Below are 13710 nucleotides of genomic sequence, written 5' to 3'. Positions count from 1 at the left end.
CATGGCTCTCTCAGCCAAAAAGGTTCCCGGCCCCTGTTATAAATGCTGCAAACATTTTAATGACACAATTGAATGGCCATATGAAAATTTTGTCATTTAAGAGAAAATAAAAGAGACATTAGAAAGAAACTAATACCACATAAAAATTAATTTAAAAAACTTTATTGAAAAAATGAAAATACACTGTTTTGGAAGTCTTTCCTTCACAGTATTATACTTTTCTCTTTTTTGGCTTGGTGATTCTCCTTGTTTAGCATCGTACTTTTTCACGTTTACTACTATCTCTTCCTTCCTTAAGAGAAGTATCAGTTTCCCACTAAAGAATCAATAATTAATGTTCTGAAAACTATGGTTAATTAGTAGCCACATATTTCCTATTCACCACAGCTTGGTGAACTTTTGGTTTTGACAGGTGGGAGGATTACCATGTTCACCAAAGGATTTGCAAACCAAATTTCCATTTTCCTTTTTTTCCCCCCAAAGTCAAATTGTCTTCCATCACCTTGTATTTGGTTTTCTTTGTACCCCTCCCTTCCCCTAGTCCCCTTCCCCTCTTCCCTTCCCTTCCCCCGGTATGCACCACACTCTTGTCCATGTCCATTTTCTAATACAGTATGCAGTCTGGCTAGACACATAGGTTTGTAGTCTGGCTTCATACGTAGTATTTATCATAGACTATTTTAGGATCACTATGTCTACTGCTAACTCTAGAGACCATTATAAGGGCAAATATTTATAGAACATAAAAATGGAATACCACAAGAATTTAGTCAGTGGAGAATTAAAACCAAACTGACAACTAGCTTAAGTACATTAAGTCTGGTCAACTGTAGACTGAAATATCAACCAGTGTTTTATCTTTGAGAAATTGCCTTAGCACCAAATTTGTTGCACAGCAAAAAATGCTTGCACCAAAGATGTTTATGGCAAAAAAATGCTTGTAATGGAAATACCTCGATTCTCACCTTCACAGCCTCACTGCTCATCTGGAACATCACCTCATTATCATTTCAATAAGGCACTCATATCTTTGCCTCCCTTGGACTTTTTCCTGTCATTATTTCCATATTTTTTTATTATTATTGTTACTGCTTTGAGAGAGAGAGAGAGAGAGAGAGAGAGTGTGTGTGTGTGTGTGTGAGAGAGAGAGAGAAAGAGAGAAGCATTCATTTGTTGTCCCACTTAGTTGTGCATTCATTGGTTCTTTCCTGTACGTGCCATGACCGGGGATTGAATCTGTCACCTGGGCTCATCAGGGACAATGCTAGTCTGTCTACATGACTGAGCTAAGTGGTCAGGGCCCATTGTTTCCATCTTAACAAATCTATTGGTATTAAAAGAATATCAGCTTTAGAGGCAATTAAATTTAGATTTAAATTCAGTCTTGTCATTTAACAGCTCCATAAATTTGAGGACCATAAAAATTAATTACATAATATTTTTTCACAAGTGTTATTTACTCAGAAGGTGTTATTGAATATAAAAAAAAAATTCAAAATCCTTCAAAGTGAATCTAGAGGGATGGCTCAGTATCTGCCTCAGCTTCCTCTCATCTAAAGTGCTCTTGGCCCTGGCCGGTTGACTCAGTGGTAGAGGGTCGGCCTGGCGTGCAGGAGTCCTGGGTTCGATTCCCGGCCAGGGCACACAGGAGAAGCGCCCATCTGCTTCTCCACCCCTCCCCCTCTCCTTCCTCTCTGTCTCTCTCTTCCCCTCCCGCAGCCAAGGCTCCATTGGAGCAAAGTTGGCCCAGGTGCTGGGGATGGCTCCATGACCTCTGCCTCAGGCGCTAGAGTGGCTCTGGTTGCGACAAAGCAACACCCCAGATGGGCAGAGCATCGCCCCCTGGTGGGCATGCAGAGTGGATCCCGGTAGGGCACATGCGGGAGTCTGTCTGACTACCTCCCCGTTTCCAGCTTTGGAAAAATACAAAAAAAAAAACAACCAAAACAAAACATAAAGTGTTCTTTATGCCAGTTGGGACTTGGAATATAGGGCATAGCCTGACCAGGCAGTGACGCTGTGGATAGAGCATCGAACTGGGACGCAGAGGATCCAGGTTCGAAACCCTTAGGTTATCGGCTTGAGAACAAGCTCACCAGCTTAAGTGCAGGGTCACTGGCTTGAGTGTGGGATCACAGACATGACCCATGGTTGCTGGCTTGAGCCCAAAGGTCGCTGGCTTGAGCAAGGGGTCAGTTGTTCTGCTGTAGTCCCCCAGTCAAGGCACATATGAGAAAGCAATCAATGAACAACTAAGGAGCTACAACAAAGGATTGATGCTTCTCATCTCTCTCCCTTCCTGTCTGTCTGTCCCTATCTGTCCCTCTATCTGTCTCTCTCTCTCTCTCTCTCTGTCTCTGTCACACACACACACAAAAGAAATATTGGGGATATTACTTTGCAAATTATGACTGTCTAACCACTATGCTGTATGCCCGAAACTATTACAAAATTATATCAAATGTCAGCTGTAATTGAAAAAGAAAGAAAGAAAGAAAGAAAGAAAGAAAGAAAGAAAGAAAGAAAGAAAGAAAGAAAGAAAGAAAGAAAGAAAGAAAGAAAATGATCCCAATAATGCTGGTCTCTTTTGAGGATGAAATGAGATAACTAATTGTGCAATAAACACTGACTGATGGCCACAGTTCAGACCTTGGACTAACATTCTCTTCTGATAAAAAGTACTTCTAAGTGGGAGAGTCACTTATAAAAATATACTTATGTTGGTCTTCCATTCCATCAAGCTACCTACTTTTCCTTTATTTCCAAACTAATTAATAGAAAAGTCTATACCCACTAACTCCATATTCTCCCCACCCCTTCATTTCATATAATTAGACCTCTGTCCTGACCACTTTGAATTAAAATCATTCAAAGAAGAAAAGTCCTTTAATAACTGAATTGCTGCTTTTTCCTCCCTTAATTGCCATGACACAGTACGCCCCTAATTATTCTCAAACTTTAAAACCATTCATTTGTCCATCTCTTTTACAATCTCTTCTTTCAACTCCAAACTTTGTCCAAAGTTATTTTTTTTAAACTCTTCTATTCACAGATGGGATTTCATACACTGACCATGGCTTCAAGTCACCACAACAACAATAGCAACAACCACAATGATAATATCTACACCTATGTAGCACTTGCATAGATGCCAGACCTTCTTTTAAGCAATTCATATATACTGACTCTACTGATCCTCACAACAACTCTATAATGTAAACACATTATTATTTTCCCTATGTTATAAACAAAAAAAATTTTTTGAGACAGAGAAACATTTGAGCAAATAACTCAAAGCACAAATGCAAATTTTCTTAAGGTCTTAGCCCATCTTTCTCTTTGCTTGACACAGATGTTTGAAGATAAAGTGCAGATGTTTGAAGACAAAGTTTATTATTTTTTTCCCCAAAAAAGTCAGATTTTCATTCTAAACCTTGTTTGATTAGTAGCAGCATCAGTCCTGCTTCCTAGGCAGGGCCAGCTTCACAGCTGTGCACCTCTGAGCTCACACAGGGCTCTGTGCTCAAAGTGCTCTCACTCAATTCAATGCTCTGCTGCTACCATCCTGAAATTCTTAATAAGAATTTTAAGCAGGGATCCTGCATTTTCATTTTTTAGTGGGCCCCATAAACTCTGTAGCTGGTCCTGCTTCTATACTCAAAATGTATCATAGGCTTATTTTTGGTGCTAACAATTAAATCAAGCTGATATTTATAAAGTACCTATTCTTGTCCTTAATACCATCACTTCTAACAAGTTCTACTCAATTAGTGGTTCTGCATCCTTGAGGTCCATTCATTTCTACAGATTTCAGATGCAATTCAATGGTGACTAGTGACTTGCAATAGGAAATCTATGATTTGTCTATACAAAAAGAGAATTTAACATATTGCATTACTGCATATTAAACTATTTGATAATTTAAAATGGCATTTAATTTTTGAAAGTTTTATAAATTTAAAATACACACACACACATATATATACACACACACATAAATGTGTGTGTGTATATATATATATTATGACATTTACAAACCTATGATGGACTTTTTCACTTATGTTATATCTTGAAAATGGGACAGGGGAGGGGGTGAGTGAAAGGGTGTAAAGTGGGACAAATATAAGGTGAAGGAAAATGATTTGACTTTGGGTGATGGGCATACAACATAATCAACAGTTCAAATGATATAGAAATGTTTACCTGAAACCTATATACTCTTATTGATCAGTGTCACCCTGTTAAAGTTAGTTTTCTACATAAAATCTTAAAATTAAAAAAAAATAGTGATTTATTTCATTATATAGTTCAAATGGGGATGAAAATTAATTTACTAGTTTATACATAGCAAATGTTGACCAAGTGAAATTTTTGGAAGTGTCAAAGGAAGGACACCTACAAACATTGATTAGAAGCATCCTGTCATCCGTGCTCCACAATACTCTAAGAATTTTCAGAGAATACCTGCATAAATAACTGAAATGGTTTCTCTGATGAGAGGGCTAGCCAGCTCAAGGCTAGCTTTTACCCAGCTTCCAGCTAAGCCAACTGCACGCAGTTCAGGGAAGACTTTCCAGGGGAAAAACAAAATGGCTGACTGTGCAACTAGAAAGAAGATACCATAGTCTGGGTCTAATAATAAGATATAACCTAACAAAGTGGCTGGATTTCATGAAAAATATTCCTTTGAGCAGATAGGTAAAAATACATCGTTAAAAAAAAAAAGGATTCAGACTTCTTCACTAAAGTATTCAGTACTAGAAGATAATGAAATGCTTTCAAATTTTTCAATAAAGATAATAAAACCTTTATATTTTACAACAAGACATAATATTTTTTCCAAGCATCCAAATATAAAACAAAACCAGTACCAATAAAAAACATTCTAATGTTCAGGCAATAATACTTTTTTATAGAAAGTCAGACAACTAAAAGATGAATGGAAAAATCTACAACAAAAGGACTTGCTGTGAGCATTAAACCCATGTAACTGTAAGAATAAGCGTAAACAAACTTAGAAAATATGGTTATAGACCTGAACGTAAATATTATAAAAGGTCAATGTAAAATTTAACAAAATTAACATTTATTGAGCACATATTACGTGCCAACCATTGTACTGAGTACTTTACATCAATTATCTCAGAAAAAAATCTTCAAGAAACCCTAAGTGAAAAAATGTTTATCAACCCTGTTTTAGAGACAATGAAACTGAGACTTGAAGTAATTTGTCCAGGGTACATTACTCTGCAGGGCCAGAGCCAGATTCAAACACAGATCTCTTAATTCCATGGCTCAAAAACTTAACTATCAGAAAATTTGGTACAGTCAAAGCTATAAAGGGAGCTGAAGACATAAAAGAAAATACACTAATTTTATCAAATAGTGTGCATAATGTTAACACATAAAAGAAAAAACTGAGTTACCTTGGAGATGTGCTCTCACACTCATGTAAAATTGGAGATTTTTCCACAGAAATGCAAGAAGAGTCTGAACTAGTTGTTTTTAGTCTCTATATAGAATTACATATGGAATTTGGAAGCAGTATAATTTATTTAATTAGGATCTGTTGATAGGCTTTGGATTTTCAGGATAGATTAAATTAAGCTGTAATAACAAGCCAAAAATTTCATAGGCTGCAAATAGAAAAAGTTTAATTCTCACTCCAGCTTCATGTGTGTCACAGCACAGAAGAGGGGCTCTGCTCATCACAGTCACTCAGGGACCTCTGCTGAGGAAGCAAGGTCATCACAAACACCGCAGGTCATCATACCTGGGCAGGTGTTCAGAATACTGTCTCAATCCCAATTAAACGTTTGGCCCAGAAATGGTGGTAAAAGTCCTCCACTTCCTACTCCTTGGCCAAACCTAGTTACATGAGCCAACTTAATTCCACAAGGGTCCATACCTACCATGCCAGAATCACCAAGAGGTGAAGAACTGACAATGTTTGGTAAACAGCACTAGTGATTTCCACATAAGGATGCAGTTTGTGGACACATTTTTCTTTTTACAAATCATGCCACAGTGAACATTCCTGCATAAAAAAAAACCTTTGTGTACTTGTACAAGTATATGTACTTTATATAAATTCTTAGAGCAGAACTTCTCGTCAGAAAACATGTCTGTTTAAATTTTGATAGGTATTACTAAGCTTACCCACAAATTAAAATTTTAATTTTAATTTCTTTTAAGAATGATTATACTTAGACCCTTTTCCTTTTTTAAAATTTTTATTGAATTTATTGGGTTGGCATTGGTTAATAAATTCTACAGGTTCCAGGTGCACATTTCTGTAATACATCACCTGTATATTGCATTGTGTGTTCACCACCATGGACTCTTTCCATATGTTTATTTTTACCTTCAAATCTCATCCATCTGTAATGAGTTTTGGCAGAAGGAGTAAAGTAAATATGAATCTCCCTTTGCCTTCCCAAAATGGCTGCAGAGTTAGTTATTCCAACACAACTTACTGAGCTAGCTATTTTCTTATATAAATATCATAGATAAGTTGAGCATTTGCATTTGAGCCTACTTCCTAAATCACTATTATGTGACACTCATTTCTGCCTTCCAATGCCAATGTCACACTATTTTAATTACTAACATTTTATAATACATTGTATTATCTGTTGGAATTGGGCCATATTAATTATCCTATTTTTTAAAATTCTCCTAGTTATTCATGCATATTAGTTATCCAATTAATTTTCTCAAAATTTTATACCAGTTTATCTTGTTCCTGAAACTACTGTTATTTTTCTTAAGGGTTTCTATAGATCAATTTTCACTTTTTAAATTAGTAATTTTATCAGAAAATACGGTCTAAATTTTCATATGTTCAACTCTAATGTACCTCTCAGTTGAGTTTCGTAGTTTTCTTTAATCCTGTGCACTTTTTTTGACTTTTGTTTTACATGATTTCCTTTTGTTATCAATACTTTTGTAAATGGGCTCCTTTTCCCCTACATATTATTTACTATTGAAATAAGTATCTTCAATATTTAAACTGGGTACATTTTGCTTCAAGGTTTCTCTAAAGCACACAGGCTCTTTGGTTTGTGTCCATTTAATCAGAAGATTAATTTGACTCTTATATGTCCCCTGGCGAAAGCCAGTAGCAATGTCACTGCATACAAAGTACACCCAGCCAGCATGCAGGGAGTTCTATTTTCACTTTGTTTTCAAGAAACAATACCGGGCAAACAGATCTCTCTGGAGCAGGTGACTGGAAGTTTTCATGTGTAGAAAAAGCTAAAAGGATCAGGCATAAATGGAACAATCAATGTCCCCGACAGATTTTAACTTCAGCCTGGCTGTCCCTGTAATTTTATATATCCAATATATATCCAAACATTGATTTGCTTTAATAAATCAAAGTCTATGAACTTTGCCCTATAAATCATCGTTCAACTTGTTTGGAATTCTGCTCCCCAAGAATAGACATATTTTTAATGATAATTCATTTCACTGTGTCCGCAGTATTTGGACCTAAACTCTGATGCTTTGTAACTTTTATTCAGGAGACATGCAATCACAGAATTTAAGATCTAAAGAAATATTTACATTTATTTTTGAGAGCATTTTTATTAACCATGGGGAAGGATCAGAGACATAACACAGGGGAGATATTTTTTAAAGAAAACATGATTCCTCTGTTTCCACATGAACTTAACTCTTTACCCTCAAATGACAGTCACTGTTTAGCGAGATACTTGCTGTGTGTCATTACTCAGATGTTGGCATTAAAAAAAAAAAGGTAAGACCTGGGAGCTGACTGATTTTCTTGGCATCACTGTACCTACTGGCCGACCTGGGTCTCTTGACTCCTGACTCCTTCAACTATATCACACTCATACTCAGTAACATTAGAAAACAGGGGCTAACTAGAATCAGAGACATCTTAAGGCTTTTCTAGTACATCCTGCTTCCCAAAACACATACCAGGAATAAAATTAACTGCTTTTCCTCCATGTTCCTAGAATACCGTTCATAAAGCTAGTACAGCTCATAAATGCTAACGTAGAATGACTGGTTCTATGCACGGCTTTATTTCCCTTGCTAGGTTTTGAAATCCTTGAGAGAGGGTACCAAACATACGCGTTTTTGTCTTCCCAGGGCCTACCCAGTTCCTCCCACCTACTTACTTTCATCAAATATCCCTGGTATCAAATTCAACATATTATATGGCTATATTCAAGAATCATATTAAGGTTTGAGGACAAATGACTGAAATATATCATAGACAACTGCATGATAAAGTTCATTTGAAATTGAATTTGTAAAGGCGATCTCTCTGTAGATTCTAATTCATTCAACTCATTTTTCAAAGTATACTAAATCACATGGAATCATTTCCATTAATGGCCTTGATGGCTCTCTTCCTTTCATAAAAACATTAACCCTAATCATTCTTTACTTCTTTCCTTTTACATCTTTTATAAAAAAACAAAACAAAAAAACATTTATATTATGTGAAACTTCCAAACCATCTTAATTCCATCAATATGTCTGCCTTGTACAATATGAACATAATTTCACTCTTCTCCTCTTTTTATACTTAGTGTAATTATTGATTGTATTAATTATATTCTTACAAACATACATAGATATTTATCTACCTAAAAATGGGAAGAAACGATGCGCACTGCATCCCTCAGAGGCTGTCTCTAAGGAAAGCCATGGAGTCAAGCAAAGGCAATCAGAGAAGACTTTCATGTTGTGCCCCAAGTGTCATCACAGGCTGAACCTTTCAGAAGGGGACCAGAAAAGAAAGACAAACAGCTGGGAGGGGAGACAGAGAGAACAGCAGCCATAGCTCCTGACATGGCTCACGAGGCTTAGCTGTTCATCCAGCTCTTCTAGTTGGGCAAACATGAATGACTTTATGTTACTAGCCATCAAAAGAATGTGTCCAAGTCAGTAGTTGGTGGTACGCTCCCAGTGAATAGTTGTAGCTCATAGTAGTAAACTTATCTCCGCAGGCATGGCCCAATCTTCACCCCTACATCCCTACTGTTATCTTATCACAGAACTTCCTATTGTCAAAGCAAAAAGAAAATAGAAAACTTGAACTAAAAAATGCCCCATAGACATAAAAGTGAAACTAAGAGACATTGATAAGAGTGTGGTGGTTACGGGGGAGGGGGGAGAGGGAGAGGGAAAGGGGGAGGGGGAGGGGCACAAAGAAAACTAGATAGAAGGTGACAGAGGACAATCTGACTTTGGGTGATGGGTATGCAACATAATTGAACGACAAGATAACCTGGACTTGTTATCTTTGAATATATGTATCCTGATTTATTGATGTCGCCCCATTAAAAAAATAAAATTACTTAAAAAAGAAAAAAAGAAAAAAAATACCCCATATCCCCAAATTTCATATTCTGATTAACAGTATAAAGGCAGAAAATCTATATTGTACATACCCTGTTTAAAGATACTAGCAGCACTTTGTGAATATCATTCTTGAAACACTGTTTTGTAACCATATTTAGCTTGTGTTGATATTCAGTATTTTCTATGAATTCTTCTGGCATGCCTAAATGCAAAATAAATGCAAAAATATATACACAGATAAATATATACATATATGCATGCTTTTCTCGTAAAGATTTAAATTGAACAGATTGTCACTTGTTAGGAACGACCATAAATAACCCAACATACACATGTTGTATTTTTCCCAATACCTGTTTTCTTATCAAAGAAGAAAACCTTTACCCTAGTTTAGAAATTTATACAAATAATTCATTACTTAATATAAAATAAGTACAGTGAGTATGCATATTTGCTGAATAAAAAGTAGCAAGGAGTTCTTTCTGGTGGAGGAATTTTCTGCAACAAACAATCTTTTTTGTTTGAGTAGGCTGCACTCATCCAAGGAGCTAGGAGACTTCTGTGCAACAATAGACCACTAGAGAAAAGCTGAAAGTTATTTGAACAACAAAAAACGTCAGATATAAAATGTAGGCACAAAGGAGCAGCTGGAATCACAGTCTAAAGAACAAAAAGATTTGCATTTTATTATTATGCTGGCAAGGAGCATATAGTTATCTGGAAAACCCTCTAAGGCTGAAAAACAGAATTGTTATTTAAGGGAAACATATGCCTTATTAAGCTACATTGTAGCTGAACTATCCCAAACTGTTGGAAAAAACTGGAAGTTGAAAACTTGGTTACAAACAGAAAATGAAGTGAAATTATTATAAATGAATGATGTTTCCAAAACCAAACACTACAGAAATTATTATTAAATCCTGGCGGGTTGCCTCAGCAGTAGAGCATTGGCTTGGTGTGTGGAAGTCCCGAGTTCGATTCCCAGTCAGGGTACACAGGAGAAGTGACCAGATCTGCTTTTGCACCCCTGCTCTCTCTCTCTTTTTCCCTCTCTCTTCTCCACAGACATGGCTGGGTTTGAGGAAGTTGGCCCCAGGCACTGAAGATGGCTCCATAGCCTCGCCTCAGGCACTAAAATAGCTCAGTTGCCAAGCAGCAAGCAGTGGCCCCAGAAGGGCAGAGTACTGCCTGGTAGGGGGCTTGCTAGGTGAATCCCTTTCTAGGTGCATGCGGAAGTCTGTCTCTGCTTCCCCACCTCTGACTTAAATAAATTAATATAAAAAGAAATAATTATCAATAAACAATTACTTTAAATCTCTCATTTTAAAATATCTATTAAGATAACCTATAAATGGGTTGTACATAACTTTTCTTTTTCTTTAACAAAAATACAAATGTTAATTAACTATTAGTAACTATGGTATCAGAAAATTTTCCTACATGTTGAGAATGCCACAGTGAATAAGCCAGGCTGGACCAGACTCCTGGAATTTTCAGTTCTTATTTTAAAATTTATTCAAACAGGTTTTGACATTCATTAAAGCTGTGTGACCTTGGGCAAATCACTTAAACTCTTTTTTTCTCATTTTCAGTGACCAAGACTACATTAACTTTTGAGGCTGCCCATTATGTCACAAGCAGGTATGACCACAAAAAAAAAGCAGGCCTGTTGAGTAGTAAAAACTTCATGCCACATGTAACAAGTCTCATTAAACACCTTTCTTTTTTTTTTTTTTTGTTTGTTTGTTTGTATTTTTCTGAAGCTGGAAATGGGGAGAGACAGTCAGACAGACTCCCGCATGTGCCCGACCAGGATCCACCCAGCACGCCCACCAGGGGGCGACGCTCTGCCCACCAGGGGGCGATGCTCTGCCCCTCCGGGGCGTCACTCTGTAGAGACCAGAGCCACTCTAGCGCCTGGGGCAGAGGCCAAGGAGCCATCCCCAGCGCCCAGGCCGTCTTTGCTCCAGTGGAGCCTCGGCTGCGGGAGGGGAAGAGAGAGACAGAGAGGAAGGAGAGGGGGAGGGGTGGAGAAGCAGATGGGTGCTTCTCCTGTGTGCCCTGGCCGGGAATTGAACCTGGGACTTCTGCACGCCAGGCTGACGCTCTACCACTGAGCCAATCGGCCAGGGCCTAAACACCTTTCTTATATGAAGACCAAATGAGCATTTCCAAAAATTTCATCCCTGGTTGTTGTTACATCACTTGAGGTTCGACTGTGCAGAATGGATATAGTTTCCTTCCCATATAATAAGTCTTTTAAATTGTATGAACTGCAAACTTAACGAGGGCCAAATCCATAACTTCATCATCCCCAGACCTCCAAAAGTTGCAAGCAAAGTGCTTTAGATACAGCTGTTGTTCAATACACTTTTGTTACACAAATGTGTATTTTAAAGTGCCTACTCTGGAGTCAGGCTGCATAGATTGAATATCTGGCTCCATTATATAAGCTGTGACCTTAAAATCTCTGCATTTTATGACTCAGTTGCATCATCTGTAAAAGGGCAACAACAATAAAAAGTAGTAAGTGCTTTATGGGTTTCTGCAAGAACTTAAAGGGTTAATAATATACATAAAGCACTTCAAATAATACCTGATACACTCTGAGTCCCTCATGTCATTAGGTATTACTGTTATTAGCTACAAATGAGGGGATTTAAACCTAATTTTTGTAGCCTCCTGAGTCACCCCTTCTCCAGATTACACACATTCAATTCCTCTTATCTTGTGGATGTGATGTTATGCTCCTAATCACTATCTTCTGCACATTTTCCAATTTACCTACGCCCCTTCTTAAAGAATTTTACACTGGGTCTTGAGTATTATTTTTTTAAGCAACTGGCTCAATCTCTTCAATAAATTATTGGTATATACATAAAAAAATAAAAGACTTGAACAGTACTACTGAAAGAAACTTAGAGCCCTAACACCAAATGCAAGACATGGTCTTAAATTGGATGTTGAAATTATACATATTTGCTGTAATAAACAACTTGGTTACAGTTAAGGAAATCTCAATATGGTCTAGTTAATGAATGAGTACATGTACATCCAGAAATCTTAGAAGCACCTCAACTTAACACATTCAAATCAGAAGTATATTCAACCTCAGAACTACTGGGGCACTGATACCATAGTTACTAAGTGACATATAGGATGGTATGTTAGGCAACAGTAAGGTATGGTGTGGCATGATGTGGTATAACATGAATATGACATGGTAGTATAGGGTAAAGCAGAGGGTTAAACCTTTTTTTACCTAATAGAAAAATGTATTTATATATTGACAGACTTATAAAATGTGTCTATTCATTAATATGTATTTTCATATATAAGCACAATCATAAAATTATAAAATTATTTTTAAAGGCACCTGTTTAATATATCTAAATATCATTGTTAAAAAAAATAATTTAATTGATCATTTAATTACACCATTTACCACACCTAAATGATTATTGACTAGCAATGCCGCTTCAGGGTCAATCTAAGAACAGTAAAAGAAAAATCATATTTGAAACTTGTTTTGATCTAAAAGAGTATGATTTTATTAACTAAAAGATCTACTTCTAAATGTCTTTTGGTTAATCTTTAAAACTGAAGTCCACCTTCAAAATAATAAGGCTGACACTTTGCAGGATAATCAAAAGGGTTTCGTTTTTTCTTTATTTTTGCAATCTAAAAACAAAATTTTTAAAAACAGTAATATTTTTTTGAGCAAAATTATCCCTGTTAAATTATATCTCAAAAGTTGACAACCATGAATGGGACATTATGATTCAATTCAAAGCATATTTATTAAAAAACTATTTTTTGGTCAAGGTACCAGAAGATTAAAAATAAATGACTGCATAAACATCTGTCCTAGAAAATACTTATATTCTATTACTGACAATACTCATATTCAGAAATATAAAACACCTATATGATGATAAATAGTGGTAGGTTTATGAGGATTTCATTTAAAAAGGAAAAAAACTGGCTTCAAAAAAACAGAAATTTTAAAGAACCAGAAACAGTAATATCCCTGATATCAATAATCAGAAAGTCACGTCAAATGTATCCCCTATACTTCCGTCCTCTCCTCCATTGCGGGGCCCCCACCATGTCACACCGGAGGACTAGCATCGCCTCCAGCTCAATACTTCCCTGTGAGCATGGTCCCCCTGCCACTCATGCTCAACAGCACAGGGCCACTGTTACAGGCTGCAGATCTGGCCTTGACAATACAGTTTGTAAACACCTTTAATAAACTGGAATTGACCTCTATTAATAAAGCCCAAGTTTCTCAGTGTGGCAGTCAAGGCCCTTCACATCCAGTCACCCCCGGGCCCGGCTCTCTGCTCCATGCTTCACTCACCACCA

At 36.8% G+C, this 13710-nt stretch overlaps 1 protein-coding gene across 2 annotated transcripts in view; it reads right to left on the bottom strand.

Annotated features, from left to right (window-relative positions):
- Positions 1-13710, bottom strand: part of LRRK2 (leucine rich repeat kinase 2) — a 141909-nt gene that overhangs the window by 95378 nt on the left and 32821 nt on the right. For both annotated transcript variants that reach the window (XM_066368965.1, XM_066368966.1), the window contains one exon: positions 9432-9544. In XM_066368965.1, coding sequence (XP_066225062.1) covers positions 9432-9544 — 113 coding nt within the window. The remainder of the gene's footprint in view (positions 1-9431; positions 9545-13710) is intronic.

Source organism: Saccopteryx leptura, chromosome 2 (genome assembly GCF_036850995.1).
Source record: "Saccopteryx leptura isolate mSacLep1 chromosome 2, mSacLep1_pri_phased_curated, whole genome shotgun sequence".
NCBI classification, from domain to species: Eukaryota; Metazoa; Chordata; class Mammalia; order Chiroptera; family Emballonuridae; genus Saccopteryx; species Saccopteryx leptura.
Note: the sequence above shows the minus strand (reverse complement) of the source record. Positions and strands in the feature narration are given on the sequence as shown.